Consider the following 25,790-nt stretch of genomic DNA (forward strand, 5'->3'; position numbering starts at 1 on the left):
GAGGCGCGCTTCGGCAGCAACAGAGCTGGGCACGCCTGTGCCTGACGCGAGCGCAGCCTGACCTCAGGCCGAGCGTGCAGCGGCCCCGGTCCCTTGCCGCGAAGCAGCGCGGAGTTCCTTTAACGGGCCTCGGCCGGGAGGAGAAGCCTGCGAGGGCGGGGTGGGGGGGGGGGTGAGAAACAGTGACGTCGCCCGACTCCGCCCCCTCGCCCGACCACCGCTGCCGCCATGTTTAGTTGTTACTTCTTCACACAAGATGGCGGCTCCCAGGGAGGAGGCATGAGCGCCCTGCCGTTACCGCTCCTCCTGCCGTACAGTTGCCACTTCGGGGCCTAACTCTGCCTTTTTGAAGCGGCTCCTGTGGAAAGGAGTCATAAAGAGGAAAGCGAGGATCGGACGCTGCCTTGCGTTTGGTTTGCAGTGGAAGAACTGACCCGGGAGGAAGAGAATAGGGGGGAAGGGGGAGCTAGTCTCAAGATGGCGGCTCCCAGGGCGGCAGGCGCAGCCTGAGCAGTAGAGGCGGACTAAGGGTAGACGCTCGAGACCTCACGAGCCATACGGGCAAGTCTCTGAGCAGCCCTCAAGAACTCAAGCTCGTTTCACTGGCCTCTGGCGCGCCTCTATTCCTTACGAGTGTCGAGGCTGTTAAGGGAGCGGCCTCTACACTAAGCGCTGGGCGGGGAAGCGGGACGGTCTCAAGATGGCGGCTCCCACAATTGTGGTCTGAGCGCCGGCGGGGCTGAGACAACCGCTGCGCTTGTGGCTTCTTTCCACCCGCCCCGGAAGCCGGCCAGTGCAGGGGACTCGGGGGGTGTGGGAACCGGGCCGGGGCTCCGCCATTTCCGGCAGGGGAGGGCTACGACTGAGGAAGGGAGGAGAGAGAGGCGGCTCAAGATGGCGGCTCCCAGGGCCTCCCGCTCGAGCTTGTAAGTGGGAGCTCCCAGGCAAGTAGTCAGGGCGGCGGGACTCGACGGCCTCCAGCTTCTCGGGTCCAGGCGCTTGACAGTTTCAAGAGGCTCTTGACAAGACGCGGTAAGCGAGAAGAAGGGGAAGAGGAGAAGGGAAGGAGAAAATAGTTAAGATGGCGGCCTCCATGGAGCCGTCCACCGCTGTGTGAGGAACAGTTTCTCAGTGAGAGCCACCTTGGACGAAAAGGGGTGTGTGTGAGTGGAATTGGGGGGCTCCCTTCCCACTTGGCGACTCTTCTCCACCGCGCCCTTTCCCGGAACTATGGCTTCGGCCGTGTCACCCGCCAACTCGCCAGCGGTGCTCTTGCAGCCCCGCTGGAAGCGAGTGGTGGGCTGGTCGGGTCCAGTGCCCCGGCCCCGCCACGGCCACCGCGCCGTGGCCATCAAGGAGCTCATCGTGGTGTTTGGCGGCGGCAACGAGGGGATAGTGGACGAGCTGCACGTGTACAACACGGGTGAGTGCAAAGCCCGCTGGGTCCTCGGATCTTTCCCTCCCTTCATCTCCTCCTTCCTCCTTTCCTCCTCCCGTTCTCTCCCTCCTTCCTCTCCTCCCTTCCCCGGCTGCCCTCTTCCCCCCTCCTCCCATTCCCTCCTCCAGCCGCACGGGACTCCCCTCCGAGACCCTTTGCTCTGCATGGCTTGTCTGTTCTGCCCTGCTCTTGTCCCCATCCTGACACCCCTGCTTCTCCTGCCTTCGAAGGGGGTGCCTTTCAGTATTGGAGAGGAACCCTCTAGGCCGGCTGGTGAGGGAGCGGGGGCGGCGCCCGCGGTGGTGACTTCAGATAAGACACCGTTACCCCCGCCAACTAGGCGGGCAGATGCGTCCCTTTGGCGCAGAGTCCCACCCCACCCCACCCCCATGCCTGCTAGGCTCTTCCTCATCTCTGGTGCGCTTTGGGGAGCAGTGACAACTTTTAGATGACAGACGAGTTGGCCGTCTCGAGAAAAGGGGCAGAGTTGACCGGCGTCAATCCTGACCCAGGGACGGGGTGGGCAGGCGGGCGGTGTGCCACGCTGGGGAACTGTCGTCCTGGGGCCCCACAAATCCGACGACGCTGCCGTTCCCCACTTGCAGTGTCGACTCCTGCAGTGTTTCCCTTTCCGTGGCCCGTGGTCTGGATCTGGGGCCTTTGGCTGGAAGAGAGGGATTAGTTGCGGTCATCCCACAGTGGACCGAGGAGGTTACCCTGCCCATTCCCAGGCTGCCCCTAAACCCGAGGCTGGGTTCATTGGGAGGAGTGAGGTGCAGTCGCCTTGGGCCTGTTGTCTGGTACCCCTGTTCAGTCTCTAGAGCTTCGCGGCATCCTCCTGCGGCTCCCTCCCCCATGGTGGCCAGTTGGTACACCTGGTGCCTTCGTGGGCCCCAGCTGCCTGTTGAATGGAGGCTGGCCTGGGGAGAGGGACTGAGCGTTCTCACTGGGGGCAATGGGCCTGGGCACGTTCTGTTCCGGAGCCTGAGAGGCGGAGGTGGGGCTGCTGCAAACCCCCTCCCGGCTCATAGTGTGCTTTTAGGAAGCTCTCCTCCGCAGTTCCAGGTCGCTTTGGGATCAGCCACGGCCAGGGGCTGGCTTCTAACCCTTTCCCCCCACGCCAGCTCATCTGCCAAATGCCTTTGGCTCCCGAGCTGTCCTGTCCCAGGGTTCTGGCGGGCCGGGGTCCTCGGGTCTGGGCACCCCGTGTTCCCCACCCCACCCCACCCCCGCTGCTGCCGCCCCCAGCTCCAAGGTTGCTCTGAGCTAGGCTGTTGGTCCGTGCGCTGAGGATTGGAGCCGAGCTTTCTCTCAGTTCAGTGCTCCTGGCCCGCGCCTCCCCTGAGGCACAGAGTTCAACATGCTCGCGTCTTAAAAGTGGTTGACCCTACGAAGTTGACTTTCCGAGGCTGGTGGGTTGCCGGTGACCCTTCACATTCTGGGTCGGAGCACCTGTTGCCTCTGGGGAGGCTGGGCTGGCTGCTGGAGCTCGGTGCCAGATTGGACAGCTGCGGCGGCAGCGATTAGCCCAGTAAGGGAAGGCTGAGGGGCAGGGCTGTTTTTACAGAAGCCAGGGCGCTCAGCAGAGCCTCCTCAACCCCTCGGACCACCTTCCTTCTTGTAAGGCCTGGAGCAGGTTTCTTGGCAGGGAATGCCAATTTTAGAAAGTAGGCCAGGGGCCTAATTACCATCAGCTCCAAAGGCCACTTCTTCCTGGGGCCTCTGTGTCGACATGCGTGTATTAAACTGAGTTGACCATTTCGGCATTCACTTGTTCCCCTTCTGGAAGGGTACATTGTGTAGTAGTGGGAGCCAGCCTTCCAAAGGGCCTCAGCCCTGGATTCCTCCAGGGTACCAGTTTGGAAAGTGCCCCAAGAACTCCCTCGGCGACTTCTCGCCGCTAGTGGACGCGGGTCCCCGGTCCTCACCGCGTGTTAGTGTTTCCTGTTTGACGGAGCCTCGAGCTTCTGCTGTTCTCAGAGAGCTGGGCTTGGTGTGGCCTCTCTCCCACCAGCCGGGGCACAGATGCCCAGCATCCTTCTTAGGGCATCTTTAGTGCCGCCTTGACAGCTGGCCGCCTGCTTACCTTGTGTCTTAAATGAGGTCAGAGCATATTCTCTAGTTTCTTCTTCTGTAAGAGGAATGCTCAGAAACTCATTGTTCAGAGAGAGTTCCCCGTTGCTAAGACAAAAGACCCTAGGGGGCACGTGCCTGCTTTGCCATCTCAGGCAGCTCAGAGATCGGGGGTGACGGGGCTGGGAGTGGCAGGTGTGCACTGAACTGGAAGGGGGTGCATGAGGAAGTGTGTGTCCTTCCTCCCCAGTGGCCGTGGAACACTTCCCTAGCTTTTGAGAGACCCATCCTCGACCTCAGGGAAGTTTCTGGCAACACCAAAGTGGATCACCCAGGGGCCCTGGCCCTGACACGGTGGGGTGCGCCCTGGTGTGCGGAGGCTGTGGCTGCTGGGCGAAGCAGCGGTTGAGGCAGGTCTGCCTCAGTGGTTCTCCAGCGTCCCCAGCTGATGACGCTGGAAGGAGCCTTGGAAAACGGCTAGTGAAACTTCCTTGTTTTCACACACGCGGACCCTGGGGTCTCAGGCGGGACGTGCTGGGTCCAGGATCACCCTGTTGGCTCTCTTGGCCTTCGGTTTGGTTATCAGGCGCAGGCCCCCGCTTTGGGGACACCTCCCGGGCATGCTCTCCCTGGAGCTAATTGGTTACTAAGTTGAGCTTATCTCCAACCTGTTCACCCTCTGTTCCGGGCCTTTCGCGTTCTCACAGGCACTTCCTGCCCGGCCCCGCCGGTTTCACTTGTTGGGAAGTCCTGTTCAGCCTTCAAGGCCCTGGGTCCCGCGTCACCTCTTCTGAGAATCATCTCCCCCCCTCCGTGCCTCCTAGCACCTGCCACCGCCTCCACCATGCAGGAAGCGGGGCGGTAGGGTGGGGGGCGCTGAGCCACCTCTTCCGGGGTACAGACATCTCTTCCTAGCCCCCCTCCCAGCCGAGAGTGGCAACAAGCCAGAACTGAGCGGGGAGGAGGGACCCGCAGGGGTCGTGCACCACCCACCCCCCTAGATAAGTGAATGAGGGGTGATAGGATTAGGGGACAGCTGCCATCTCAGGGCAGAACCAGGCTTTGGCCCGGAACCTGTGCTGCCTGACAGCATTCTCCTGCCTGGAGTGTTCTAGATCGAGGTCAGCCCCTCCTGGGTGCTGCACAATGAGGTCTTGGGATGTCACCAGTCCCTCTCGCCCAGTCCCTAAATCAGGTGGCAGGTGACCCGACACCTGTGGGCCCGTCCCTTTCCCATGTAGCATCCCCCCCGGCCCTCAGGGAGGCACCTGGCGGTCCCTTTTACTCAGGGACAGGGTTCTCGTCTCCTGTGTCTGTCTGACCCTGTGACCTCTGGTCAGTTACTTCCCCTTTCGGCCTCTGTTCCTGTGTCCAGTTTTTTAAAGTTTGGTGGTTCAGATGGTCAAGCATCCGCCTGCTATGCGGGAGACCCGGGTTCGATCCCTGGGTTGGAAAGATTCCCCCGGAGAAGGAAATGGCAACCTGCTCCAGTACCCTTGCCTGGAAAATCCCATGGACAGAGGAGCCTGGTAGGCTACAGTCCATGGGGTCACAAAGAGTCAGATGCCACAGAGCGACTTCACTTTCTTTTCTTTCCCATGGAAGGAGGTTCAGAGGTCTGTGTCAGCATTTATCCTGGGAACTTGGATGTAGCTCCTTCGGGCACTGCGTGAGCCATCTCCCTCCAGTTTGTGTAGGGCTGAGGGCTCAAGCCTGGAAAGCTGCTGCTCTTCTCGGTTTGTTTTTGCGCCTTGAGAAATGATAAGGCAGACCTCCGGACTCTGGGGCCAGGGTGCATGCTGCAGGCAGGGGAGACGGAGGGGAGTGCTGGGCGTCCCCGAGGCCCAGTGACTCCCCTGAACTGAGGGTGGGACCCACAGCCCGTTCGAAGGATGTGTCCACCTGGGAAGTGGCCAGCCAGGGTACCTTTGTGCCGGGAGGTGGAATGTGCTTTGGGGTGCGGGGGAAGGCGTCTCCCCCCCTTGAGGGTGGCCCTTGAGGGTGACGCCATGGGAGTCCGGTTACCCAGCATGGAGAAGGTGGTAGGAACCGGCCCCTGTCACGCCCTGGGAGGGGCTCCATTGGCGCTCAGGTCCCTGCCCTGTCCACCGTCTCCTTAGTCCCGATTTGGTCGCCCGTGTTTGACCAAAACTGATGGAGGGGCGTGGAGTCAGGTTTGCAGCTGGCTGCTGGTTTGAAGTGTCTGGTGAGAGAGTGCAATGTGTGTTTCAGAGGATAGCCCTTCAAATAACACAGGACAGGAGGAGTCCCTCCAAAGAGGGCAGTGTTTTCCCTGTGACTTTGCCAGGAAGCCCCAGCAAGGCAGGCAAGGGACTGGTTGCCTGGGAGGAGCAGGGATGCCAGGTGGAGCAGGGGCAGTTGGGGAGCTCCACCCTGGCTTGAGGCGGCAGACTTGAGGCAGCTTCCAGGGCTGGGAGGCTGCCCACCACCGCCTCTGCCTGTGTTCTGGAGGAGGGAGCTGTGGACCGTCGCCGGGGAAACCACAGCAGAGCTCGAGCGTGCCCCCACGGCTTTCCTCGGCCTGTACTCGGATTGCTGCCCCTGGGCTGCAGCATTTGCTCTTTCAGCCATTGAGATGTGCAGCCAGCTGTGGGCCTCCAGGAGGGTAGCTTGGGTATTAGATGTTTCTTTCCAAGTCCCCATAGAGTGGCGGGAGGTGGCCCCATCCCCAGAAGCTGACGGATTCTCTTGTCAGTGACTTCCTGCTTATTAAGATGACCGTGATGAGAAGCAGGGTGACTTTGGGGTGGTCTCTGAGGCCAAAGGGTTTGGAAGATGGCTTAGAGGGTCGGCAGTTGGATGCTCAAAGGAAGAAGTCCCACATCCTTGGGTAAAGAGGCGCTGTCTTAGCCTGTCCTTTCTTGGACTGTATTTTGAAGGCTGGTGGGTTTAGGGAGGCAGAGGGGTAGTGGTTTTGGTTCTGGTGGCTCCCAGGGTGTTCTGACTTCTGCTGACTTTTGTCCTCCAGCGACCAATCAGTGGTTCATCCCAGCTGTGAGAGGGGACATCCCTCCTGGGTGTGCAGCCTATGGCTTCGTGTGCGATGGGACACGCCTGCTCGTGTTTGGAGGGATGGTGGAATACGGGAAGTACAGCAACGACCTCTACGAGCTCCAGGTAGTGTCCTGCTTGTCAGAGCCGGGGCAAGCCCTGCGCCACCCAGACCTTCTTACTCCAGTCAGGTGCCCCTTCCCACCCCCAGCAGCCCCTCCGTATGTGGCAAACAACCCAGCTCACCCTTGAGTTAATCACTAAGCCTTGATTTTGCAGGCAAGCCGGTGGGAATGGAAGAGACTGAAAGCAAAGACGCCCAAAAATGGGCCACCTCCGTGTCCTCGGCTTGGGCACAGCTTCTCCCTTGTGGGCAACAAGTGTTACCTGTTTGGGGGTCTGGCCAATGATAGCGAGGACCCCAAGAATAACATTCCGAGGTGAGGCTTTGTCCTGTTCGTGTGGAATCCCATGAAGGCCGGGGTGCTTGCCCACACAGCAGTCAATTTTGCTGTACCAGGTCCCTTTTGTTTGTGAAACAGGAGGGTGGCCCTAGACGCCCTCTAAAGAGCTTTCCAGTGCTGAGGTGTCTTAACTCCCAGGAGGCCTCGTGGGAGGAGGGTTGGTTCTTCCAACCTTGCCTTGTGCTGGTTCCTACTCCTCAGACCCAGTTTTGAGCTGGTCCTTCTAGGTGCCTGCAGGCTTCATGATGGGTATCTTCCAAGGGCCTTTCTAGAATCTGCAGGTAGTCCTGAGCTGGTGCTCCCTTTTCACCTCGGAGGTCCTCATGTCATGTCCAGCTTCGTGCAGGGCAGCTGAGCACACCCCATCCTGCTGTTCCCCTTCCATTCGCACCCCTCCTTAGGGGTGAGGACAGAGGTAGAAGGATTTGGAGTTCGTGTAGCCTTAGCCCCGATTTGTCTCTCCAGGAGTCTGCCATTCCCCTGTCAAAGCGGGTGGCCTGCCCTAACCTGACCTTTTTTTTCCCAGGTACCTGAATGACTTATACATCCTGGAACTGCGGCCGGGCTCTGGAGTGGTAGCCTGGGACATTCCCATCACTTACGGTGTCCTGCCCCCACCCCGAGAGTCTCACACTGCAGTGGTCTACACTGAGAAAGACAACAAGAAGTCCAAACTGGTGATCTATGGAGGGATGAGTGGCTGCAGGCTGGGGGACCTCTGGACCTTGGATATCGGTACGACGTGGGTGTGGCTGCTCCTGTGGTCTAGGAGTGCAGCTGGTCTGCTGGGCAGCAGGCATGGGGTGTTGTGGTGGGGCTCTTGCAGAGGGGGCATATCCCGCCTAGCACCCTACTTGTGGCTGGGTCAGGATAGGACCTATCTGGGGCTGTCCTCTTTGCCCTGAGCTTGCAGTGTTTAAGAAAGAGCAAGGCTCTGTTGGCCGAGTCTATCTGTTAGCTTGCAGTAGAGTGAGGGAAGAAGGAATGGCCTTTCTAGAATGACGTTGTGTGGGTAAGGTAGCACAAGTCCCTGTCAACTCATCAGTAGTCATGGTGTGCCAGGAGCAGGGCCCCCTGGTCTATCCCAGTCAAGAGGGGTTGCCCAGACGCGGTGAGAACCCTGGGGGCTATTTGGGAAGGTCGACAGGCAAGGAATCAGGAGTTTAGGCTGAAAGGAGTTCAGGCTTTTCACCTGGAGAAGGTGGCCGACTGTACAACTACAGAGGGTTAGGGGTCCTGTAGCGTTGCATCAACGTTCCAGAGAGCGGATTGGGCATAGAATTCCTAGTAGCCCTGGGTCTGTAGATGACGGAGCTGACCGTGGGTGAGTGCCTCTTGAGGAGTGGGAGGTGCTATGGCGCGTCTGGAGGGTATGGCGATGGCTCCTACCCCCACCCCCAGCCCCAGCCCCGGTTCATAGCAGGTGCTCGGGAAAGACCGCTTGGGAAGTGCCAGAGCCTGGTGATCAGGGGGGCTCTCAAGGCCTGTTGGGAGGCCAGGCGTGCAGTTCTTGTGCTGTGTTGATACCTGCTTTCCAGAGCCTTCCCCACATCTGGGACACAGCCTCTGGGTCAGAGGGCATGTGTCCCACCTGGTGTGAATAACCTTCTCTTCCCACTGCTCCACACAGAGACTTTGACATGGAATAAGCCCAGCCTCAGCGGGGTGGCACCTCTTCCTCGAAGTCTCCACTCGGCCACGACCATAGGAAACAAGTGAGTAGCCAGCCGTGGCTTTTTTCTCTTTGTAGCCCCCATCTCCGACCCCCATGGGCTCACAGTTTCGTTCCAGCAATCCCTGAGGCCTGAGGAGACCTCTCTTTGGCTGGGCTGGCGTTCAGCAAGCAGCCTTGTCTTCCCCTTATGACCCTGGGGGACCAAAAAAAAAAGAGGGTAGAGGGACACAGATTGTTCTAGATCCTCTGCAGCCGCAGCTGAGTGTCTTTGTCAATGCCAAGGTCCCAAAGTGAATGTAAGGCTGATGGGGACAGAGTGGAGCTTTGGGTGAGCTACACCGAAGCTACGTGCGCTGGAGGTGACACAGTTCTTGTGAGGGCTGAGCCACCAAGGCAGAGAGGGCCACATTCAGAGCTTTGTGCGTCCCGGGGAGAACTAGAGGACCCAGTGTGTTCAGGACGTTCTGGATGGAAGAGGTGACCTCAAGCTTGGCACCTCGTCCACAATCGTCTCCTACTCTTCCCTCCCTCGTCCCAGAATGTACGTGTTTGGTGGCTGGGTGCCTCTCGTCATGGATGACGTCAAAGTGGCCACACACGAGAAGGAGTGGAAGTGTACCAACACTCTGGCTTGTCTCAACCTGGGTATGGCCTCCTCGGGCTCAGCGCGGCCTGCAGAGGGCTGCGGGAGGCCGGCCCACCTTGGCCTGCGGGCTGTGTTGGGGGCGCAGGGGGCCGAGCTGCTTCTAGGCCGTGCCTCTAGAACTCCGCGAGGCGTAGCCAGTGGTCCAAGCGCCCTGAGGGACGCTCCTTGACGTGTTTTGAATAGGCTCTTCCTCACCGGCGTAACCACGCAGTGCCTCCCTCTCGTCTCCTGTTGGTGGTTTCTCACCCACCCTGCAGGGACCGTGCTATAGATGCGAGCGTTGCCTATAGGTTCCTTAAAAACGGAGCACACAGGATGGCGGCCTGCTCTACGCAGCGCAGTGCCTGGCCCTTGTGTTTTCTCTGTCCCGGAGACCATCCCATCCCCGCAGGGCGAGTGGCTCATTCTTTTGAATTGCGCTCGTGGTGTCAAAACTTGCACCGACGCTGCTCCGTGAGTATCCTTGCACCATTCTCGCCACGTGCAGGTGTATCCGAAGGGGGACAACCTAGAGGTAGCCTTGCCGGCAGGGGGATGTTACCAGACATGCAGATGTCCCTAGCGGTGCTCACCGGGCCGGCAAAGCATACACTCTTCACCAAGCCCAGTAGGTGCTTGACTTCCCACAGGCCAGCCCCAGGTCCCCTCCCCTGCCTCACCCTCAACCCTGGCTGCAGCAAAAGGAACATCAAGCTGCCAGGCACCTTCTGGGTTAAGTTTGCCTTTCTCTTATCTTGAGTGAGGGTATGTATTTTTCTTTTCTGAGATCTTCTGTCACGTTTTCCATAACTTGCGTTCCTCTTTGCCCATCTCTTTCTAGAGGCTTTTGTGTTGCTCCATGTGCAAGAAGGGGAACCTTTGACTGTGTTTTTCATGTAGTTTTCCCAGTTTATAGTTCGTGGTTTCTAATTTTGTACAGTCTTTTTGCCATACAGAATTGTATTTTTTTTGTTTTTGTCTTCATCTTACTTTAGTAATCTTGGATGACTTCCTGGTTTTAATTCCCCATCCCTGACAGCAAAAGGCCAAAGAGCCCCTGAGGGTTGTCGGTTCCTCTGTCCCCTGCTGACCTTCACATCCTGTCCTCCCCAGATACCATGGCTTGGGAGACCATCTTGATGGATACGCTGGAAGACAATATTCCCCGGGCCCGTGCTGGCCACTGTGCGGTAGCCATCAATACCCGCCTTTACATTTGGAGTGGGCGTGACGGCTACCGAAAGGCCTGGAATAACCAGGTCTGCTGCAAGGACCTCTGGTACCTGGAAACGGGTAAGGCTAACTGGAGGAGAGCTGCCACACCCACCCCCTAAGTGTCTGCCTTTCCCTCCTCACCAGTGATGCTCTCTTACAGAGAAGCCGCCACCTCCAGCCCGGGTACAGCTGGTGCGAGCCAACACTAACTCCCTGGAGGTGAGCTGGGGGGCCGTGGCAACAGCCGACAGTTACCTTCTGCAGCTCCAGAAATATGACATTCCTGCCACGGCTGCCACTGCCACCTCCCCCACACCCAATCCAGTCCCGTCTGTGCCTGCCAATCCTCCCAAGAGCCCTGCCCCAGCAGCAGCCGCACCTGCCGTGCAGCCGCTGACCCAAGTAGGCATCACGCTCCTGCCCCAGGCTGCTGCCGCGCCCCCGACCACCACCACCATCCAGGTCTTGCCGACGGTGCCTGGCAGCTCAATCTCCGTGCCCGCCGCAGCCAGGACTCAAGGTGAGCCGGGCGCTCGAGGGCAGGAACTGGCTCACCCGGAGGTGGCATGCCTGAGCGGGGGCTGCTAGACCGCACGCCTGGAGGCCGTTAGTGCAGACCGGAGGCTGAGTGCTGCTGTGGGGGCCTGGTCCTGACCCGCGGAGACTGTCCCCAAGCAGTGCTGGAAGGGTGGGAGCTGAAGCCCAAGCAGGTCCTGGAAGTCGCTCACTTCAGCCCCTTCTCTGAGCAGGTGTCCCGGCTGTGCTGAAAGTGACTGGTCCTCAGGCTACCACGGGAACCCCGTTGGTCACCATGCGACCTGCCAGCCAGGCTGGGAAAGCCCCCGTGACTGTGACCTCCCTTCCCGCAGGCGTGCGGATGGTTGTGCCTACACAGAGCGCCCAGGGGACAGTAAGGAGCCAGGGCAGGGCGCGGTGGGATGTTCCTGGTAGTGGCGCATTGGCGGGGTTTGACTCCCACCCTGTGCTACCACCTTTCATCCAAGGCCTGGAAAGTGCTGATGAGGCAATCTCTCATCACTAACTTCAGGATTAGTAAGCTGACACCTCAGAATGGTCTCCTCGCCATCTGATCTCAAGGGCATTTTAAATATGTATTTTCTGAGGGGAGAAGCTAGCCAGCTGGGGTTTGACGTGGGCCTGGTTGATGGTGGGAGTCCAGGTCTGGGGTCAGTAGAGCAGCGCCTGGCTTTCCTCAAAGCCAAGAGGTGCTGCTCCAGGAAGCAGGGATTGGGGCTGCCTCGGGTCTGGTGCTCCCTGTGGGCTCAAGCTCCTTGTGTCCCTTGCAGGTCATTGGCAGCAGCCCGCAGATGAGTGGCATGGCTGCATTGGCAGCCGCGGCTGCTGCCACCCAGAAGATCCCTCCTTCCTCGGCACCCACGGTCCTGAGTGTCCCGGCTGGCACCACTATCGTCAAAACCGTGGCCGTGACGCCGGGCACCACCACGCTCCCAGCCACTGTGAAGGTGGCCTCCTCGCCAGTCATGGTGAGCGTCCCTCGGGGCTGGTTCAGAGCCCACAGCCTTGGGGCCGGGGGCTTCTGGGCACCGTCATTAGACAGTGGTCACTGCTTCTGGCCTTTGGACCAACCATAGAGGATGGAGGTCCATGGTTGGTGCTTGGTGGGGGTTGGGGAATAAGCTGGCAGCCATGGGGGTGTGGCAGTCTTAGACCTGTGGCCCAGTGACCTCCCTTGTTTCGCTAAAGGAGAGGTGAACAAAACTGAGCTTGGTAGACATACACAAATGCACAGGGGCCAGCTCTTCCCCACCCACCCACCCACCAGTCTTCTTTGCGATCTTCAGGTGAGCAACCCAGCCACTCGCATGCTGAAGACTGCAGCTGCCCAGGTGGGGACTTCCGTCTCTTCTGCCGCCAACACATCTACCCGTCCCATCATCACCGTACACAAGTCCGGAACCGTGACAGTGGCCCAGCAAGCCCAGGTGGTGACCACAGTGGTGGGTGGGGTTACCAAGACCATCACCCTGGTGAAGAGCCCCATCTCGGTCCCAGGAGGCAGTGCTCTGGTGAGTGACCAGCACCAGGAACGCCCAGCCCAGGCCATGCCCTCGACCGGTCTCTGGATCACTTATTTTGGTGCGCTGTCGTTTCATTTTTAGATTTCCAATCTGGGCAAAGTAATGTCAGTGGTCCAGACCAAACCGGTTCAGACTTCGGCAGTCACAGGCCAGGCATCTACAGGCCCGGTGACTCAGATCATCCAGGTGAGCTCATGGACCCTAGACTAGGACCCTGCCTAGACGAGATTCCATGAGCTTGAGTGGCTCAGAAGGTCCTGTTGCTTGGTTCTGTTACTTGCAGTCTTCAGAATAGTTCAAGCTGTTTGGGCTGGCAATAAATCCTGGCCAGACCAGACTCACCATTAAACTTGCAGTTCTTCTAAAAAATGACAGATACATATGTGTATCACTGACTGACTCTGTTAGACACCTGAAGCTAACACAGTATCGTAGAGCAACCAGACTTCATTTAAAATTCGATGATGACAACAAAGCCACACTTTGTATCCTGGCAGTGACGCCCATTCATCTCAGCCTTCCCCCATTCATTTTCCCCTTACAGACCAAAGGACCCTTGCCAGCCGGGACCATCCTGAAGCTGGTGACGTCTGCAGATGGCAAGCCCACTACTATCATCACAACCACACAGGCCAGCGGGGCAGGGACTAAGCCTACCATCCTGGGCATCAGCAGTGTGTCCCCCAGCACCACCAAGCCCGGCACCACCACTATCATTAAGACCATCCCCATGTCGGCCATCATCACACAGGCGGGCGCCACGGGTAGGGGCCTTCCCCGGTGTGCTGGGGAGAAAGCAGGTGAGGGGGTAGCCAGTGTGCAACATCTTTCCGTTGAGGTTTTTCACTCTGCACTACCCTCTCTTTGCCTCTTGTTTAAGATTTTCCTCTCTGCTGCTCTACCCTCTCTTTGCTTCTTATGTAAGATTTTCCCGTCTGCTCTGCCCTTGGCTTCTTGCTTACGATTTGTCAGGAGGTAGCAAGGATACGGCTGCAGTTCGTACTTCTTTGTTTTAATTGAGGGGCAACAGGCGTAACTATTTGAAAAGAGGGCCCAAGAGAAGCGGGCCCGGGTGGGAGGCCAGCACTGTGGCCTGGCCCTTCCTGAAGCCAGGATGCCCCCCTCTCCTCTAGGCGTGACTAGCAGTGCCGGCATCAAGTCACCCATCACCATTATCACCACCAAGGTGATGACTTCTGGAACTGGAGCCCCCGCCAAAATCATCACGGCTGTTCCCAAAATCGCTACGGGTCACGGGCAGCAAGGAGTGACCCAGGTGAGGTGTGCCTGGCCCTGTCTTCCCTGAGGGTCCAGCCTGGGACCGCAGCAGGCCACCTGGAGCCTGGGAGGGGCAGCACAGGGTCTGTTCTGGCCAGCCCCCAAGTGACAGGGGCCCTTTTCTCCGGTTTTCCAGGTGGTGCTGAAGGGCGCACCTGGCCAGCCAGGCACCATCCTCCGCACCGTGCCTATGGGGGGCGTCCGCCTGGTCACCCCTGTTACCGTCTCTGCTGTCAAGCCTGCTGTCACCACACTGGTTGTCAAGGGCACCACAGGTATGGAGGCCTCGGGGTGCGGGGCTGCAAGGGCAGTGTCGGGGTGTACCCTGGCCCCACTCACCTGGGGAGAACAGCCGCACCAGCTGCTGACCGCCTGCCCCTGCCCTTCCCCGCCTCAGGCGTCACGACCCTGGGCACGGTGACAGGCACCGTCTCCACCAGCCTGGCCGGAGCCGGGGGCCATAGCACCAGCGCCTCACTGGCCACACCCATCACCACGTTGGGCACCATCGCCACCCTCTCAAGCCAGGTGATCAACCCCACTGCCATCACTGTGTCTGCGGCGCAGACGACGCTGACAGCGGCCGCTGGGCTCACCACACCCACCATAACCATGCAGGTAGGGCAGTCGGAGCTGCAGTGTGCCGCCGGGCCCTTGGTTTCCCTCCCACATGTGGAACCCGTAGGATGGTTACCCTGGAGGTGCATAATCGCGATTTTTAGTCACTGCCTGCTAGTCTGTCGGGTTGAGATGATGTATCTCAGCCGTGTTTAGCATTTGAGCACTAGGTTTTTGCATCTTGAGCTGAATTCCTGGTGAAGTGGTGAAGCTGGCCTTGGCACAGCACGGGGTCAGCCAGGTTTCCCCCCACCCCCGCCCGACCGAAGACTTGCCCCAGCCTAGGCCCTGCTCTTCCACCTCTTCCTGGTTCCTTTTTTCTGGTCCCTGAGCCAGTCAGTGTCTTGGAGTGAGGGTGAGCAGGTCCTAGACTTGCCAGGGTTTTTGCTTTAGCTGCCAAGTCGCTGATCCCAGGGGGAACTGCAGGTAGGTGGCAGGGGCAGACACGGGAGGATGGGCAGCAGCACTAACTCCCTGTGTGCCCTCTCCCCAGCCTGTCTCCCAGCCTACCCAGGTGACTCTGATAACGGCCCCCAGCGGGGTGGAGGCCCAGCCTGTGCACGACCTCCCAGTGTCCATTCTGGCCTCCCCTACTACAGAACAGCCCACGGCCACGGTCACCATCGCTGATTCGGGCCAGGGTGATGTGCAGCCCGGCACCGTGACCCTGGTGTGCTCCAACCCGCCGTGCGAAACCCACGAGACGGGCACCACCAATACAGCCACCACCACCGTCGTCGCTAATCTGGGGGGGCACCCCCAGCCCACCCAAGTGCAGTTTGTCTGCGACAGACAGGAGGCCACTGCTGCTCTCGTGACCTCCACGGTGGGCCAGCCGAATGGCAGTGTAGTTCGTGTCTGCTCCAACCCGCCGTGTGAAACCCACGAGACCGGCACCACCAGTACAGCTACCACCGCCATGTCTGGCATCGGAGGCGGGCCGCGGCGAGACATCCGGCTCGCCTGCGCGGCCACCACCATTCCCACCGTGGTCCGGGTCAGCGTGACTGCCGGGGCGTCAGAGGGAGCTCAGGTTTCCATCAAGCCCGCATGCCAAACCCGTCAGACCAGTGCAACCAGCACCACCATGACTGTGATGGCCACCGGGGCCCCGTGCTCGGCCGGCCCACTCCTCAGACCAAGCGTGGCCCTCGAGGCCGCTGGCCGCGGTGCCACTCTCTTGCAGCTGGGGCCACTGAGTGCCCAAGTCAGGCCCGGTGGCGAGGAAAGGTCCCTTGCCGGCCTGGGCCCGCTGGTGTCTGTGGGGCGCCAGCTGGAAGTGCATCACACGCACACGACCAACACGCCCACTGTGGCCCGCTCCGCCATGGGTGCCGGGGAGCCCCACGAGCTGCTGGGGGCCCCCACACTTGTGTACGAGAGCTCAGCCAGCGCCTCTGTGACTGCCGCGGCCCTGGAGGCACTGCTGTGCCCCTCGGCCGCCGTGACCCAGGTCTGCTCCAACCCCCCGTGTGAGACCCACGAGACGGGCACCACCCACACACCCACCACGGCCACATCCGGAGGGGCTGCAGGCCAGCCAGAGGGCGGGCAGCAGCCTCCTGCCAGCCGGCCCTGTGAGACGCACCAGACCGCTTCCACTGGCACGACCATGTCCGTCAGCTTGGGCGCCCTGCTCCCGGATGCCGCCCCCTCCCACAGGACCCTGGAGTCCAGCCTGGAGGTGGCAGTGCCACCCGCAGTCGCCCCTCAGGCCGGTGCTTCGTTGCTCACTCCTTTCCCGACGCAAAGGGTGTGCTCCAACCCACCCTGTGAGACGCATGAGACAGGCACTACGCACACGGCCACCACTGTCACCTCCAACATGAGTTCCAACCAAGGTAGGTGGACGCAACCAGCTGGGTCCCCATGGGCTCCCAGGCCCAGGGCTCACCGAGAGGCCCACAGTTCAGTTCTGTGGAACCCAGTTGCTCGTTACAGGCAGGTCTTCCAGGCAACCGTGTTTCCTGGTGGCAGAGCTGGGTGGTAGCCCTGCTAGAGGAGGGCCTGTCACCCCACTCTCTGCTTGTCCCACCAGACCCCCCACCGCCTGCCGGCGACCAGGGAGAGGTGGAGAGCACCCAGGGCGACAGTGTGAATATCGCCAGTTCCAGTCCCATCACGACAACAGTGTCCTCCACGCTGACGCGGGCCGTGACCACCGTGACACAGTCCACGCCAGTCCCAGGCCCTTCGGTGCCGGTAAGAGCCCAGGAGGGTCCCTGTGACCTGGTGTGCCTGGGCCCATGTTGTTCCTGAACTGGACAACAGGTGGTGCTGTTGCTCCAGGCACGTGCCGCTCCTGGCTCCTTTTCCAGACCATAAAAGGGCAGTTTATCGCCTGACAGGGCAGGGCACAGGAGGCCCCAGTCCTTGGTGGGTGTCCTATGGGTGATTTTATTGTTGTAGCTGGTTCTTGTGGCTCATCACTTGGCTATGGCGTGGCACAGCAGGAGTTGGGCCCCTTTTGTGAGACCAAGGGGTCTCTCTGGGGATGGGTTAAAATGGGCCGGCAGGTCAGGGGTCTCACTTTCTTTTGCCATGCGCCCTGCTGCTCAGTGACCTACTGTTCCTGTCTGTCAAGCAGGGTTGTGGCAACCCATTGAGAATGCAGATCCCGGCCTACAGGGAGAGATGAAGGCCTGCCTGGTTTCGGTCTTCCTCTCCTCCCCTCTGACAGGGGCTTCTCTCCCTTTCTAGAAGATCTCATCTGTGACTGAGACTGCCCCAGGGGCTCTGACCACCGAAGTCCCCATCCCGGCCACGATTACAGTGACCATAGCCAACACAGAAACTTCTGACATGCCCTTCTCTGCTGTTGACATCCTGCAGCCCCCAGAGGAGCTCCAGGCCTCTCCAGGGCCACGCCAGCAGCTTCCACCACGGCAGCTCCTGCAGCCTGCCTCCGCGCCCTTGGTGGGGGACTCCGCCGAGGTCCTGTCAGCCTCCCAGAGCCCTGAGCTCCAGGCCGCCGTGGATCTGAGCAGTACAGGGGACCCGTCTTCAGGCCAGGAGCCTGCCAGCTCGGCTGTGGTGGCCACCGTGGTGGTCCAGCCACCGCCGCCCACCCAGTCCGAAGTAGACCAGTTGTCCCTCCCCCAAGAGCTGATGGCCGAAGCCCAGGCGGGCACCACCACCCTCATGGTGACAGGGCTCACCCCAGAGGAGCTGGCAGTGACTGCTGCTGCTGAAGCGGCCGCGCAGGCTGCAGCCACAGAGGAGGCCCAGGCCCTGGCCATACAGGCCGTGCTCCAGGCCGCACAGCAGGCTGTCATGGGTAGGTGCTGCACGTAGGCCATCTGGCTCAGCAGGCTGTCCTCACTTGAGGCCGGGGGGTAGCCCTGAGGGAGGGACAGCCTGCTCAGGGGTAACGAACCGCGCTTCGGGTGCCTCCCTCCAGGTGACTTGAGCAAAGGGAGCTTGTTTGCCACCAGGATGGCACAGTACGGCCTAACCGGGATGGGGGCTGACTTTGGTATGCAGGCAGGAGGCGGGTCTTGCCAGGGGGAGGGCAGAGGAGAGGTCTGGGGGACAGGCTCTGAGAGCTTGTGTCTACGGATCCTGCCCGTCGCTCTGAGGGCAGTGGTGGTGGGAAGCCGGGGCTGGCGTCCCTCCTGAGTCATTGTCTTCTGCCCCTGGAGCAGGCACCGGGGAGCCCATGGATACTTCAGAGGCGGCCGCAGCGGTGACACAGGCAGAGTTGAGCCACCTGTCGGCCGAGGGCCAGGAAGGCCAGGCGACCACTATCCCCATCGTGCTGACGCAGCAGGAGCTGGCTGCCCTGGTCCAGCAGCAGCAGCTCCAGGAAGCACAGGCCCAGCAGCAGCAGCACCACCTGCCCACGGAAGCACTGGCCCCGGCTGACAGCCTCAATGACCCGACCATCGAGAGCAACTGCCTCAATGAGCTGGCCGGGGCTGTGCCCAGCACCGTGAGCCTGCTGCCCCCCACAGCCACTGAGAGTACGTGGGGCCCTGCCTGGCCATGGGAGGGTTGGCCTGCAGCCTTGCTCCCCTGGGGAAGTCAGTTGACTGGGGAAGAAAGTCTTGTGAGTGGGGTCCCAGGTCCCTCGGGGTAGAAACGGGCCCGGTCGTGTAGCCCGGGGGAGGGGCTCCTGTGCAGAAGCCCGGTCTCTGGGGCCTTTGCTGCTGACACCTTGTTTTCCTTCCCAGGCCTGGCCCCGTCCAACACATTTGTGGCCCCCCAGCCGGTCGTTGTGGCCAGCCCCGCGAAGCTGCAGGCCGCAGCCACCCTGACGGAAGTGGCCAATGGCATTGAGTCCCTGGGTGTGGTGAGTCTGGAGTGATGAGGTGAAGCGGGCTAATGGATCCGGACTCGGAGGGTGTCCTGATCTCTTCTCCCTCTCTGCCTGCCAGAAGCCAGACCTGCCACCGCCACCTAGCAAAGCTCCTGTAAAGAAGGAGAACCAGTGGTTTGACGTGGGGGTCATTAAGGGTACCAATGTGATGGTGACACACTATTTCCTGCCACCCGAAGATGCTGTCCCGACTGATGTATGTATCCCTGGGAGCCAACACCCTCAGGTGGGCAGGGATTTGTGAATCTAAGGGATGCTCTCTGTGTCTCAGGGCTGACCCCTCCTCACCCCTCCCCCTTGCAGCCTTTGAAGCAGTGGCAAAGCTCAGCCCTGGCCCCCCTTGCCCTGGCCCCCTTGGTCATGATGGGGCTGCCATGGCCGCCCTTTGCCCACCCCACCGTCCCCGTGGTGGAAAAGTGCTCCACTGATTCCTGCAGCCCTGTCGGTGGGATTCATGTCACTCTCATCTCTCCTGTTCGCCTGATCTGTCCCTGTAGGATGACTCGGGCACCGTGCCCGACTACAACCAGCTAAAGAAGCAGGAGCTGCAGCCAGGCACTGCCTATAAGTTCCGCGTCGCCGGGATCAATGCCTGCGGCCGGGGGCCCTTCAGTGAGATCTCAGCCTTTAAAACGTGTCTGCCTGGCTTCCCAGGGGCCCCGTGTGCCATTAAAATCAGCAAAGTGAGTCTTGTGAAATCAGCCTCTGTCCTCAGCTAAGCCCGTGCTTGTGGGGCTTTCTTCTTTGCTGGGCTGGGCAGGGGTGATTTGGGAAGGGCCCCTGAGATGTAGGCAGAGTCCGGTGGGTCTGGGCTGAAGCTTCTGGTCCTGTCTCTGACACTGCGTGAGCCGTGACTAACATGCTCATTTACCTAATCCTCTAATGCCTAAACTCCCTGACGAGGTCTGGGCCTGTGGTTCTCTCCATTTTTTGGATGGGGAGACTGAAGCACCAAGAGGCTAAATAACAAGACATTTGTTAGGTGACAGAACAGGTCTAGGAAAGTGTTTGGTGTCCTGGTTCATTTTGCCATTATGTCAGGCTGCCTTCCAGGTGGGGGCAGACGAAGCCATCTCTTTGGAGCTCCTTGAGCTCTGTTGTGAAATAGGTTTGTTGTGTTAGGAGAGGGGTGAAGAAGGAACTGTCAGTTCTGAAAGCTTCGACTCAAGTCTAGGTTCTCTGTCCTCTGATGGGCATGGGAGGAATAAGTCACAGAGGCCGAAGACAGCCCCCTCGGTCTCTGCTTTCTCTGTTCCAGAGTCCAGACGGTGCTCACCTCACCTGGGAGCCACCCTCTGTGACCTCCGGCAAGATCATCGAGTACTCAGTGTACCTGGCCATCCAGAGCGCGCAGGCCGGTGGTGAGACCAAGAGCTCGACCCCGGCGCAGCTGGCCTTCATGCGGGTGTACTGCGGGCCCAGCCCCTCCTGCCTCGTGCAGTCCTCCAGCCTCTCCAACGCCCACATCGACTACACCACCAAGCCCGCCATCATCTTCCGCATTGCTGCCCGCAATGAGAAGGGCTACGGCCCAGCCACCCAAGTCAGGTGGTTGCAAGGTGGGTGTGTGTGGGGCTCACTCTGGAGAGGGATAGCTCTTGCCAGCTGCTGGCCTGGTGAGCTTGACCCTCTGGAGTGGGTGGATCCCTCACCTTGCCTGGTGCTGTGGAGAAAGCTCCTTGGGGGGCTGTTGGAGGGGAGTGGGCACGGGAAGGGCCAACAGGACCTGGAGGTGGGGGGTGGGTGCCCAGGCTTCGGGCTGCTCTGTCAGTCGGGGGGAAAACAGTAGAGGCCTCTAAGCTGTGTCCAGAATGGCCCTGGGGGGTTGCATGCAGGTGGCCAGGACCCTGGGGCACATGCCCATGGGAGGGGCTGGCACACTCGGTGCCTAGCTGCACTGTGCTGGGCGACGTCGGGGCTGCCCGCCCACTCCCCCTTCTCTGCTTTCAGAAACCAGTAAAGACAGCTCTGGCGCCAAGCCGGCCAGCAAGCGGCCCATGTCGTCTCCAGAAATGTAAGCAGGGGGTGCCTTTCCAAGAGCCTTCTGGGGCCGGGAGTAGGCGGACCCTGAGAGTAAGGAGCAGTGGGGACAGCCGGGCCCTGCTTCTCCTGAAACGCGGGGGGCCGCCCAGCCTAGGGGGCAGCCGGAGCCCTGGCCGAGTCCCACTCGCTTCGCCACGCAGACCCACGCTGATCCTGTCTTTTTTTGCCTTTGCCTCTCATCTTCCAAGGAAATCCGCGCCAAAGAAATCGAAGGCAGACGGTCAGTGAGAGGCAGCTGCCCGGCGCCTGGCTTCTTCTCCAGCCTCCCCTCTGCTTCAGGACCGCCGCCCGCCCCGCCCCGCCCCGCCCCGCCCCGCCCACCCCACCCGCCTGGCGCGCACTCCACCCTCACGAGCCAGCAGCTGCCCTCCTCTCCCCTTCCTCTCTCTGTTTTTACAAGAATCTTGAGAAAGCACATTTTACAATGGCTGTGGGGAGGGGGGCGGTGGGGGAGCGGAAGGCAGATGCTAAAGAGCGAGCGAGGGAGCGGGCGCCCCCCCTTCCTCCAGGGAGCCCTCAAGCGAGAGACCTAAATGCACCGGAGCAGATGGAAAGCCCACCTCCTCCAAAGTCTGCACACCTCTCGCTGTTGCCCTTGGCTCCAGGAATCAGCCAAGGCCCGAGGAGTTGAGGGGGGGAGCTTGTAGAAGCACCTCCGGCCCCCTTCCCTGCCTCTAGTCTCAGAGGCTTGGGGGGCACCCCCCCCCACTCCGAACCGGGTATCTGTCTGGTTCTATTTTCTTTTGTGACCTTAGCATTTCTTGCCACGTGACGCCCGCCTGCCCTTTTGGTTTATCCAACCCTGCCCTGCCTGGCAGTCCCATGGGAAGCTGACACGTTTTCTCAGAGGCCTTCGTTCTCCCATCCCGTTCTCCCTCCCCTCCTCTTACCATTCAGAGAAGAAAAAGCGAGGGGCGGAGAAGGAGCCCCGTGGTGGCCTGAGCAGTGTTCTATGAAAACCTCCCAACGCCCACCTGGGGCCTCGAGGAGCCCTCCCACCAAGCCCGGCTTCGACCTCTCTGGGGTCGGGGTTAGGGGCCACATCACCAACTGCTGCATTTGTTGTATTTTTTTTAAGTTGAAATGGATGAAGTTAACAGTTTTATTGTAATTTTAGTCTTAGCGTGTGGGGTTTTGTCCCTTTTTTTGTTGTTGTTATTAGTTGTGTACAGAATGTGGATCTTTTTCTGTTTGTTTGTTTGTTTTTTTTTTTAACTTTTCTCCTTGGCGAAGCCTTGGCAGGGATCTTTCTGGACGAAAAAGTGAGGGGCAGCCAGGGCAAGACTATGGCATTTTCCCTGTGGGCCTGGTGTCTGCTGCCCAGTGCGATTTCCTTCTTTCTGGCCCCTGCCCTGTGCCCCGCTGCCTGTCCCCAGGCCTCTGGGATGATGGAGGGTGAGTGGTCAAATCTTGCCCCCCTCATGGGCCATGGCTCCAACACTTAGAGGCTTGAGCTTGAGAGTCCTCTAGAGCCCAGAGTCAGACTTCCTGAGGACGATGGTGCAAAGGCGTGGGCACGACCCGATACCCAGTCCTGGGTCCGTGGCCCTCTCCGTGACCCCCAGGCTCCCTCCCTGGCATAAGCGCTTAGAGCATCCAACACACACAGCCGCCGCTTCCTGCGGCCACCCTCTCTGGGCAGGGATGGCACACATTGGACAGGAACCCAGCCTCTGAGGCTGCCTGGGATGACAAGTCATGCGGTACCATCGACGCTACGAAGTTGGGCTCGGCTCTGCTGGGAGCGGCTAGTCCAGTGCCAGCTCTGCCTCATGTCCAAGGTTTTTAGCAAGGAGTGAGACTTGCGAGCAAGTCACACTGAAGGATTTGAACCGAACAGCCGGTCTTCAAAGCCCCTTCCTCTGCCCTAGAGATGCAACTGGGGCTGGGAAGACCCCAGCCTCTGCAGACCCCTGCCCCTAGCCCCCACCCTCTGGGGCCTCTGTTGTATTATAGTATATTTCGCTGTGGAAAACGTCACGTTTAGTCACCTTGGAGCCCACCGCCTGATCCCATTGTCTTCCCCCCAGCCCAATTCCTGAGCGCCCTCTGATCTCTGTTTCTGGAAACAGTACGCCCATTCATTATTGTAGAGTAACCCTTGTGACTCAATATTACCATAGTGCGATGTCGTTTTGTGCTATTTTGAACAATTAAAAGACTTTTTGAAATAACAACCTGCTGTCGCTGTGTCCGAGACTCCCACGGGAGGAGGCGGGAAGCTGGGCCCTGCAGGGCTCACAAACCACCGTCTTCCGTCTGGGAGATTCTTGCTCCCAGAATTGTGCTTCCCATCACCTCCCACAGCTCAAAAGTGCTGCGAGCTGTGGCCTTGGCAGCGAGCTGGTCTAGGACTGGGTTCCCCCTGGAAGATCCCACGATGGCAGCCAGAATGCAGGTCACAGGCCAAAGGGGCTCACTGGACAGCTGCTGCTGACTCTGTGGAGGCCATGTCACCTCCCTCTTCTCCCTCATTAGAGGACAGGGGACAACCACCACGCTCCTTGGACTGAGAGCTCACAGCCCCTAGGACAGACCAGCATCACTGGAGGGACGCACCTGTGATCAGGGGGCGCTGCTGGAGTAACTCCTGGCCTGGCTCTTTGTGCACATGGGCCAGGGTCCCCAACTAAACAATCACACTGTCGGGTTGCGGTGCCAAGGCTAAGATCGTGGTGTAGCCAGGGGCAGGCAAGCAGTATCAGTCCTCAGTGCCAACCAGGACAAAGGGCCAAAAAAGCCAAGTGGGGTGGCCAGGGTGTCTGGCTACCTTGGTGCCAGACAATACAGAGAGGACCAGTGAGGGTACTGCCCTGCTACACGGATGGGGCTCGGACACTCCTCTGGTACCAAAATCCAGCAGGTAGGGATGGAAAGTGGTCAACGCAGTTTGGGAAAAAAAACTACAGACAGAATTTAAAATTCAAGTTTTAAAGATGGGACTGGGGGACTCAAGACCTCAGATAAAGCGCCCTGTTCCTCAGAGCCACATCACGTTTATTTAGTGTCTTGGCAAACAGGAATTATCTGCTGTGCTCCGATGAAGTCAGCCTCCTGTGTCCCTGGTCATGTCTCCCATTTTATTGATTACCTTAAACTACCTCTGTTACTTTCTTGTACAAGGGGTATCACCTAGCTGGAGGCCACAGACACGCATATGCCTCGGGAAAACATCTTGGTGTGTGCACAAGCAGCCTTCTGAACTTGTGCTGACCCAGCATTCCAAGGTCCACACTATGTTTTTCCTTAGCTTAGCAGGGCATGACGACCCCAACTCATCAACCTGATGTACTTTTATTTGGGTTATGCTGTATTGCTATATTTTATTCTTTGCCCATGGGGTTTTTCTCATGACTTAGAGCAACAGGTGGCTGACTATTAACCCCTGCACCTCTCCACTCAGGGCACACCATGGCACCTCACCCCAGCACATGCTCCTCTGTCCCTGGTCTCCTCTCTGTTGGAATCATGGAGTCTTGTGAACATGGGGTCCTGTCGGTCCCTCGCCATGCCAACTCTGACCTGACTCAGAGCCCAGGCACCTCATGCCTCTGGGGGGCCCCTGGGCGGGGGGGGGGGTGGTGGCGGGCAGAGGCCCAGGGAGAGCAGTGGGCACATGTCCTTCAGGCTACAGCAGGGGGGGCAATGTCCAGGGGTGGGAGGACGTGGGCCAACTGTAGGGCAGAGAGTCCACCTGAGGGACTCCGGAGAGAAGTCATAGAGTGAGGAGCACCGCCCGCTTTCACCTCAGGGTTGGCCCATGACTCGACGGCCCTGTCTGAGGCAGGAACCTCAGAACCTTCCCTGGAGCGAGGCTCATCCTTGGCTAGGCATGTTACAGGAAGGCAGGGGAAGGCTGGGTGGAAGGGACACGCCAGGAATAATGACAGGCATCTTCAGCTGGGCAGCTGATACCAAGCCAGCCGGGCCCCCAGCTGGGATCCCTCCCAAGCATGAGGTCATATGGGGGGTACACAGCAGCCGCAGGGTGCGCTTACCTGCAGGGTGCCCATGGTCTCGTCGGGACAAGCACACAGTGCGCCAGGCTCCTGACCCTGGGCTGCACGGATAAGGCAGAGGCCCAGTTACATCTTCGGCAAACAGGGCGCACCCCTCTGAAGCCCAAGCTTTCCCAAGCCCCCATGGGAGCCTAGGGTCCCGGAAACGGCCCCTCCACATAATTCTTCCATTGGCTGGTCAAGAGGAGGAAGTTTGACCCTCCTTCTTCGGAGCACCCAACGTAATCGGACAGTCCAGAGAGGCAGACCGGGTGCTGGAAGACCTGGAGAACTCTGGCTCTGAGGACCCTGCTCTTCACTTGCACGGTTCCCACCTGACTGTCGAGTGGCATCTCTGGGGTGAAGAGGTCAGGGGCTGTGGAGCAGATTCCACAGAGAGAGGACTTGCCCACCCTGTGGAGTCACAGGTCATCGGGGCCTCAGCATTCAGCCATTTCCAGCTGTCTCTTCTCTTGGACTTCCCTGGTGGTTCAGATGGTAAAGAGTCTGCCTGTGATGCTGGAGACCCAGATTCGATCCCTGGGTTGGGAAGATCCCCTGGAGAAGGGAATGGCAACCCACTCCAACTGTTCTGGCCTGGAGATTCCCATGGACGTAGGAGCCTGGCAGGCTACAGTTCATGGGGTCCCCAAGAGTCAGAAGCGACTTCACTGTCACTTTTTCTTCTCCTGGACACCTGGGCTCATGCCCTGCCCTACCCTTCCTTGCCCTGGGGGGCCACCCTCAGGCGGGGAGACGTGGCTGGAGGAGGGAAGATGGCCCTGAGTTCCCTCTTTCCTCCCCCCTTCCACCCCAATCCCAGAACGTCCTGCCAACTCACCCAGCACTTCCCACCAGGAGGGCATTGAACGGAGGGTGCCCAGCAGAGGAGCTCCAGACTCCTCAGCCTCCCTGCGGGGGTAGGGGTGGGGTCCGCCCGGGGGCGTGACCTGAGGGTGGGGCGTGGCGGTGA

The 25,790-nt window shown here is 59.8% G+C and overlaps 1 protein-coding gene across 8 annotated transcripts; it reads left to right on the plus strand.

Annotated features, from left to right (window-relative positions):
• Nucleotides 1-112: 112 nt before the first annotated feature.
• On the plus strand, nucleotides 113-22,993 carry HCFC1 (host cell factor C1). 8 transcript variants are annotated; one of them, XM_070366190.1, is made up of 26 exons: nucleotides 113-1,423; nucleotides 6,501-6,649; nucleotides 6,803-6,963; nucleotides 7,514-7,722; nucleotides 8,618-8,702; nucleotides 9,201-9,307; nucleotides 10,401-10,580; nucleotides 10,663-11,022; nucleotides 11,252-11,412; nucleotides 11,810-12,007; nucleotides 12,326-12,550; nucleotides 12,644-12,748; nucleotides 13,107-13,362; nucleotides 13,696-13,838; nucleotides 13,977-14,115; nucleotides 14,238-14,458; nucleotides 14,952-16,299; nucleotides 16,497-16,660; nucleotides 17,159-17,735; nucleotides 18,100-18,420; nucleotides 18,631-18,749; nucleotides 18,835-18,972; nucleotides 19,274-19,459; nucleotides 20,035-20,335; nucleotides 20,727-20,790; nucleotides 21,008-22,993. In XM_070366190.1, the coding sequence occupies exons 1-26, from the start codon at nucleotides 1,231-1,233 to the stop codon at nucleotides 21,045-21,047; spliced, it is 6,150 nt and encodes a 2,049-aa protein (XP_070222291.1). In that variant the 5' UTR covers nucleotides 113-1,230; the 3' UTR covers nucleotides 21,048-22,993. The 8 variants fall into 8 exon arrangements, with proteins under 8 accessions (XP_070222291.1, XP_070222295.1, XP_070222293.1 ...); XM_070366194.1 differs by having other exon boundaries at nucleotides 18,838-18,972; XM_070366192.1 differs by having other exon boundaries at nucleotides 18,103-18,420.
• Nucleotides 22,994-25,790: the final 2,797 nt, after the last annotated feature.

Source organism: Bos mutus, chromosome X (genome assembly GCF_027580195.1).
Source record: "Bos mutus isolate GX-2022 chromosome X, NWIPB_WYAK_1.1, whole genome shotgun sequence".
In the NCBI taxonomy this organism is placed as follows: Eukaryota; Metazoa; Chordata; class Mammalia; order Artiodactyla; family Bovidae; genus Bos; species Bos mutus.